At 55.3% G+C, this 7,629-nt stretch overlaps 4 protein-coding genes across 4 annotated transcripts; 2 read left to right on the forward strand and 2 right to left on the reverse strand.

The window, feature by feature from the left end:
• Nucleotides 1-361: 361 nt before the first annotated feature.
• On the forward strand, nt 362-1,102 carry GNI_041480 (DTW domain protein; the record flags this gene model as incomplete). Its single annotated transcript, XM_011131176.1, has 1 exon — nt 362-1,102. The coding sequence occupies one exon, from the start codon at nt 362-364 to the stop codon at nt 1,100-1,102; it is 741 nt and encodes a 246-aa protein (XP_011129478.1).
• A 65-nt stretch (nt 1,103-1,167) lies between these two features.
• GNI_041490 (hypothetical protein) lies at nt 1,168-2,496 on the reverse strand (the record flags this gene model as incomplete). Its single annotated transcript, XM_011131177.1, has 1 exon — nt 1,168-2,496. The coding sequence occupies one exon, from the start codon at nt 2,494-2,496 to the stop codon at nt 1,168-1,170; it is 1,329 nt and encodes a 442-aa protein (XP_011129479.1).
• Nucleotides 2,497-2,778: 282 nt separating this feature from the next.
• On the reverse strand, nt 2,779-3,750 carry GNI_041500 (thiamine pyrophosphokinase; the record flags this gene model as incomplete). Its single annotated transcript, XM_011131178.1, has 1 exon — nt 2,779-3,750. One exon carries the CDS (start codon nt 3,748-3,750, stop codon nt 2,779-2,781), a length of 972 nt encoding a protein of 323 aa, XP_011129480.1.
• A 2,071-nt stretch (nt 3,751-5,821) lies between these two features.
• On the forward strand, nt 5,822-7,511 carry GNI_041510 (hypothetical protein; the record flags this gene model as incomplete). The annotated part of the gene is made up of 3 exons (XM_011131179.1): nt 5,822-6,388; nt 6,488-7,212; nt 7,409-7,511. 3 exons carry the CDS (start codon nt 5,822-5,824, stop codon nt 7,509-7,511), a joined length of 1,395 nt encoding a protein of 464 aa, XP_011129481.1.
• Between the last annotated feature and the right edge of the window lie 118 nt (nt 7,512-7,629).

The following is a 7,629-nucleotide window of genomic DNA, read 5'->3' on the forward strand; positions in this document are numbered from 1 at the left end:
CCCCCCCCATCAGAGTATTTCCCCCCGCATGTTTCTAAGCGCTGGATTTTCGTAGTGACAGATTTAAGAAAACGACAAATATTCAGTCGGTGATGAGCGGTCTGTTAGATTTCGATGTCCTTCAATTCTCCAGGCCCCCATTTCGAAGCCAAGAACGTGGCAAGTGTCCTAAATGCGGTCTAAGAGCATGGTAAGACCTCAGTTTAAGTTGTTTTGGGATTATGGGTCCCAGTCCTTCTTCAGGGGGCGGGCTTCACGGGGGTCGCCCCCAAATATGTTAGAGAAGCACTCACAGACTCCCGTCCGTGTTTGAAATAGAACTATGGATGACTCCCGCTTTAGGGGGGTTTGTGCGCGCTGCATGGTTTTAGCGGATAATGTTGATGAGTCGACGGTGCCGTCGGTTAAACTCCCCATAAGTTTGACAGTTGTTAGACACCAGGCTGAGAACATTAAAAAGTCGTCAGTGCTCCCTTTAAAAGCGCTGTGCCGTTCGTCGGATGCGAATTTGGAAATATTTACTGCCAGCGAACACACGTGTGCGACGCTGTCAGAACTGAATGGAAACCCAAATTCCATCTTGCTGTTTCCTTGTGAGGATGCTGTGGACGTAGCAGAGATAGAGGACTGGACGGGCATCGAAAATATAATAGCAATTGATAGTACTTGGTCCCAAGCTAAGCAGATTATCGGACGTTATCTTCCCAATGTCAAAACAGTCAAAATCAACAAGTATAAGACTACGTTTTGGAGATACAATGACAAGGAAGAACAGTACGGCGACTCTTGCTTAGCGACAATCGAAGCCATATACTATTTTATTAAAGAGATTATGGCAGCAATGGATTCGCAAGGAGGCGCGCGGTCTGGCGAAGGAGGTCAGGATGAGCGAGGGGGGGAAACAAACCTCGACGACATATTGTACTTTTATGAGGCGCAATGGCATCAGATTAGAAGTTGCAAGCGTTCAAATCCACTGGAAGTAGGGCGCGCTACACGTGACCGAAGGAAGGACCTGAAGGAGCGGAATTTCCGGAAGAGCGCAGGACCGTTTGCGAAGCCAAGTGTTGACCGGGCTGACTTGGAGAAATGCAGTGAGTGATTGAACATGAATTGGTCAGTCATGTCGCGAAAAAGTGTGTGCCTCGAGGGGGCGAGATAGGTGGCTTAGAAATGATGGACTTCCGTTTCGGTCATGTTCGGCAGGTTGCGAGTGGCAATACCCAGTTGTGTATAGACAGTGGTTGATGGCAGTTTTCTGTTTTGTGCCCAGAGTTCTTCGATGAAGTCGTCGTATTTGATTTTCTGGTCTTGTCTGCAGGCGGTGCGATTAATGATGTCATCGATTTGTTCGTCGGTGAGTTCTTCCCCTGAGTCCTTGAGTAGACAGCGGAAGGCGAATTCACTGACGGTTCCCTTGTTGTTGAAGTCAAGATTTTTGAAGCAGCTCTTGATGGCAGCGAGATTGCGATCTTCTGGATGCAACAATGTTTGGTCGAGCCACTTATTGAATTCCTTTTCGGGTACAGGTTCCTTCTTTTCGGCGAAGCGTCGTTTGTCAAGTTCGCTGGGTATGTAGCCCCAGAATTGTGCGAGGAGCACGGCTTGGTCTCGTGGTAGTTTACCCTTGTTTTCGGCCGTAAGTTGTTTGAAACATTCTCTTCGGAACTCGAGAGCTGCGGGTGCGATTTCCACACGGTCAAGTTTGCTGTCAGCGACTCGTTCCTTGACAGGATGGCGAACGTTCTGGAGTCGTTCACGACCGGGCCATTGGCTTTCGGCCTCCGACACGGTACCTGGTGGGTCGCCGCAGAGTCCCATGTAGCAGAGCCAGCTGGAGAGCATGTTGGGGGTGGAACGACGTCTACTAACTTCCCAACGCCACTCAGCTGCACGACAACGCTGGAACTCGGCCAATACATCCGGATTCTCCTGCTCCAATGCCTTCATCTCAGCAGCCGTCGCCACACCACCCACCGGGTACGCTGAACGGTTACGATAATGCAACGGGTAGCCCTCCACATCCAATGCATATCGGAACTGCGTCGGACTTGGATCAAACGTCCTCGGCGACAAATGACTTGCCTCATCCAATCGTGATTGTAATAGCACACGGGAGTCCGGGCCCACACGGCCAAACTCTGTCCTCTTGTTCCCTGGACTCTCAAATTCCATCGTGCCCGCCCGTCGCCATTCAGCATCCTTTTCCGCCTGAGTCACTCGTGGTACCGATGGCTGCCGCACTGGCGCCGCTGGAGCTTCCTCCGCTCCCGGCTCCGCGACACCGCCTTCCTCCCCGCCGTCAGGACTGGGGGGGACATCCTCTCCCTCGCCAGGGCCAGGGGCTTCCTCCGCCTCGGCTCCGGCTCCAACCGGGCCGGGCGTCGGCTCCCCTACCGTCTCCGCCTCCGGACCACCCGGACTCGCCGCCACTGCTTCTTCACCCACAGCCGGCGATGCCACCTCCGCGGTAGGCTCCGCATGCACCGCGGGCATTCGCTTCGCTTCCCGCGGGAAACCATGCGCTCGCGCAGCGTTACTGATCACGTTCATCGTACTTCAGGGACAACCCGAGTAAAATGCACGTATAACACATTTTTGTCACCAGTCCCCACCAGCCGTAAACAGCCACCACTAGCCGTAACCAGCCACCACTAGCCGTAAACAGCCACCACCAGGCCACCGCTAGCCCAAGGATTACGCGACCAATAGGTGAACAGGGGAGGGTGAATAGGGGCCGCGACGCTAGAGGGTAGAACAATCGCTATGGCGTAGGGCTCATCGCAGTTGTTGGTAGAATACGAGTGGCTGGTCGGAGGTGATGGTGACGACGGGGTCCACAACTTGGTTGCTCGAGCTGATGAGACCGAGCATGCTCAGAGGTTGGGCGTCCAGGTTCCACTTGAAGCCGGTGGTGGAGACCGAGGTGCAGTCCACGAAAGCGAGGACACCGGCACAGGAACTGGCGGCGCATCGCGGCACACGCATCCGGTGCTCCCGACCTCCACAGAGCGGCACGAGCAAGGTCTCTTCGCCCAGGAAGAGCAGCGCGCTGTCGCGGTGGCGAACGGCAAACTTGAGTCCTTCCGAAATGGACGCCAAACACTGGTCAAATCGCAGTCCGAAACCCCCTTCTACAATTACCCACCTCGGTCGTCCCCCACCTTGGCCTGGGTCGTCCCTGCCGTGGTCTTGGTCGTCCCTGCCGTGGTCCGTTTTGGCCGGCTGGTCGCCCGTTCTGAGCCGGTCCCGTAGCCAGAGAGCCTTGTGGAAGTCCGTGCTATTTTCGTCGACCAGCTGGAGCACCGCGAAGCCATGTTCTTGCCGCAGCACACGCAGCGTCTCAGGCCGGGCGGAATCTAGGTCCCCCACGACCCACTTGCGGTAGCTACTCAGACGCCCGAGCGCAGAGCTTGTCTCCGGAAGCACGCCGCTCTCCACCAACCGATTGCTCCCTCCATCAGCACAAAACACGGCGCCACAACGCGCAACCAGTCGACCCAGATGAGGAGTCACCAGCGAGTTCAAAATCACCAAGTCGAACGATTCAGCCGCCGGCTCATCTGACCCGACATCCTTCCACTTGTCTTTCGGCTCATCCTCCGTTGAATTCATCTTAGACGTGGTTGCCTTTGCTGTAGAGGTGTCTATGTTGCCTGCTTCCGCTCCCGCCTGGTCTGCATCCGGTACCGGTACCAGTAGCGAGTCCAGAAACGTCAAGTCCAGAAAGTTGGCTAGGGTCGAGTCCATCTGCACGAAAAAATACAAGCCATGAAATGGTTAGCCTAAATTCCTTTGAAGCTCTGTTGGATGGGATAGAGAGACAAAAGCGCAAGGGGCCTGCGGGGGACAGTCAGAGCAGCCAAGGGTCGGTTGCCAAGTCTTTGCGGCGTGAGAAGCGGTTCGATATTCAGCGGTTTTCGGAGGAGCCGCGATCTGGCGAAGACGAGAAGCGAGGCTCGAGGCCAGCCCCTCAGTCGCGTCGACCGACCGCCGAAACTGGGACTGTGGGAGTTGGAACTACGGGGTGGGGCAAGAACCGACAGTCGGTGACAAATCCGTTAGCTACGGTACATCGCGTCGGGAAGGGTCGCTCGCTAGGCGGAGACCTCACACCGGGCAGTGCGGGGTCCTCTCCACTCGCGTTCAGGCGCCGAATGGCGGATTACGACGAGCCGCATGGGATCGCTGCAGCGCCGCCGGCGTGGCTCTGTACGTCGCGCAACGAAGATTTCTCAACGTCATTACAGGAGGCTGCTTCTTGTAGACAAGAGGTGGCCTCTTGCAGGCAGGAAACGGAGGTCTGTAGCAGACAGAAAGAATCCTCCGTTTCGGCGGTGCAGCTAAATTATGGTGCAGAACACCCGCCCTCAGAAGATCGGCGCCGGGCACAGGAGCGGCGCCGCTCACAAGAAAATCATCCGCCCTCCCAAGGTACCTCTCAAGGTACCTCTCAAGGTACCTCTCAAGGTCGCGGCCCGTTGGGTCATTGGGCATCTGGAACTGTTCCATTTGAAGAGGAGTTGGAGGAAATTGTAACCCAGATGGATGACGCGCTGAGCGAGAATAGTGCTGGAGCGGGTCCCAGCTTGAATCTGCGGCTGGAATTGTGCATTCGGGATTTGTTCTGGCGTGGCGCGCTCCTTGTATTTTGGGGGTATGGATCCTGCGCACACGCGTGTGCAGTGATCAATAATAGCGTAAATTCACTAGAAGACATTGAACCGTTCTTAGTTAGCTATGTACATTCAGTCGGAGGTTCATCATTGTCTGGAATATGCTCTTGCGTGTTCAGGAAGATATTGGAGTTGCCCAAGAAACAGACCTACGCCACCTTGCCGGCCTGCATAATCCACATTTTACCACCGTCTCTGGGTCTGTCTTCTCTGCAGGATGTATACTCTCATCACAAGACGAACCTGCATTATCTTCCCTCTCAGCCTGAACTACAAGGTCGGACGTTTGTGCCGAGCGGTAGCCGCCGGGGTCGCGGTGAAGGCGGGGACTCCTTGATGGGGCCTTCGGTCCAGCGCTCTTCTCCGTTTATCCAGTTGCAGAATCCAGTGGGGGATTTCCCGGGTCCGCCGCCGTACCAGAGAATAGCGACGCAGCTATGGTGCAAATATTGCGTATTGGACGACCATCACTACCCCGAAAGTTCCTATCCGTTCTTCAAACCGGGTCGAGCCGACAGTTCGGAATTACTTTGTTTTAAGCGGGACATCTACGATGTCGCGGACGGCAGCACCGGACCGCGAATGAAAAACACTGTCCGAAGAGTGAGACTTTGTTTGCTGGGGACCACCTCCAAGGAAGAGCATGGACCGAGGAGGTCTCGAGACCGCCACCTCTGGGAAGAAGGAAGTTCCTTGGGACTCGGCTGTAAGATCGTACCTCTGCCAACAAGAGAAGGATTGCGTCCAGTGAACTCATCTACGACGAAGGAGCAACCACGAAGGGACCCGCCGGTATCATTACATACCAACCATGGACTTGAGTACCTCCAATTGTTCGACTCAATTACAGAATACCCAGAGATAATCGTTTGCCTCAATGGACCCTTCGATATCTTCCACCTTATCATGCGACAAGGACCGGCCCCTGCACCCACCCTTGACGAAGATCACTTCTACATCATCTCACATCTCTTGGACCTAAACATTCCCTTCCTCTCGCCCCACTGGCTAATCAGAAGTTACGAAGACGTAAACACCACCACCACCACCACTTACACCACCACCACTTACACCACCACCACCACTTACACCACTTACACTACCACCACTTACACGTGCCTGTATTGCAGTCTTCGTTGTGGTCTATGGCTGAATATTCGTTGAACGAGACGATAAAGGGGTACATGAGTGGCTGGCTCGAGCGGTTTGGAAAGTCGGTAGCGGCACAGTCTTCGTCGCAGTGCATTCGCGACGTAATTAACGACGACGCCTTTTGGGAAGACGAGTTGGGGAGCAGTGCGTTGCGAAACGTTAAGGAGCTTTCAACCGCGGCCTCAGCGACCGAAGCGGACCTCGTGCTGGCCGTGACAGTGGGCACCTGGAACCGTTATCCAGCCTTCCCGGGTACGGCGGTAACAACGCTGGAGAATGTGTACCCCACCGGCGTTTGTCTCAACCTGGCACAACTCTTGCTGGTGCAGCTCATTACACTCATTGACCTCAACATACATGAACTGCTCGGCACAAGTGAACAGGTCACGAATGAACAGTGCATGGTGGACAAACGAGCAGATGGCAAACAAGTAGCTGGCAAACAAGTAGCTGGCAAACAGGTGGGAGAACAAATTGGCGAGCAGGCGGCTTCGCTATACCAACGCGTGCTGTCCAGTGCCGAGCATCGGAACCTGCTGCGATGCGCGGTCTTTACGAAGGTGAGCGAAAGCGCGACGCGGACCTTCCACGCGATGCTGTGCACGTCCGCCACGTCCGCGTGTCGCAAACACACACATGTCACCCCGTCCGGATTGCAGTTGGGCTTAGACCCGGAGCCGAGTCTGCTGCGAGGACGGGTAGTGCTACTGCCACCGGAGATCGACATTTGGCGAAAGTTGAGTGAGGCGTTAGGTTCAGGGTTGGAGGGTGCGACCGGTGGACATTTTCTGTGGACCGAGACGCGACATCTGTTGATGGAGCAGGTTGTGCCGGTGGTACGCGTGCTCGGTGTCGCGGAGCGGCAACGGCGGTTGCGACGTTGGTGCCTTCGTGCCCGCGAAAGCTTCACTGGTTTCGAAGGGGAACCCATCTACATCGTGCGTGACCCACCCGGACCTGAGTGGGATGGTCGTGAACCGAACCGCTTTGGACCGGAAGGTCCCGGGCTCAAAGTGAACCTGACGCACTATTGCTCTACGCAACAACTGCGCCATCGTCAAGACCAGTACGGAGAGGTCGCCCAAATCCTCGACAAAGGCGACGGACTGCTCTGGACCAGTTGCGAGCCACTGGTCGCCAAAGTTGTCACCCTGATTGTGGACACTGTTAGCGCCGCCCTCCTCAACCACGCTGAAACGGGCCACGGACATACGGCAGAACCCCTCACGCCTCTGGAAATGGACTTGCTGGTGACTCTCAGGACGGAAGTAGGCCTGGAAGAACCGCGAACGACCGCGGGCCCCACTGGTTGGAATAATAATATGTACTGCAGCCAGCTTGGTCTGAAGCCAATTGACGTCGAATTGTCCGAACAACTGGAAAAGTACGCGCGCACACACGTGTGTGCTGAACACACTCGTATGTGCTGAACACACTCGTATGTGCTGAACACACTCGTATGTGCTGAACACACATATATAGGTGTGTACCGGTTCTTTTGGTGTGTGATGGGTGCTGGTAGGTGCATGAGTAGTTCTCTTGGGTGTGTGCACCTGGTTGTACGTGTGATTGTATTGTAGTGTGATGAATGAAGGCACGCAGCGCTTTTTATCGGAGGAGTTTCAACTCACGGAAGAATTGCTCCGCAAGTATCCAGAAGGTCACTTCTGGCAGCGTCGATAAATCCTTTGCGGACTGGACCTGATGGGTGGGGGGGGTGGACCTGATGGGTGGACCTGATGGGTGGACCTGATGGTGGGTGGACCTGATGGTGGGTGGACCTGATGGTGGGTGGACGGGT

Source organism: Gregarina niphandrodes, assembly GCF_000223845.1.
Source record: "Gregarina niphandrodes unplaced genomic scaffold scaffold00006, whole genome shotgun sequence".
Lineage (NCBI taxonomy): Eukaryota > Apicomplexa > Conoidasida > Eugregarinorida > Gregarinidae > Gregarina > Gregarina niphandrodes.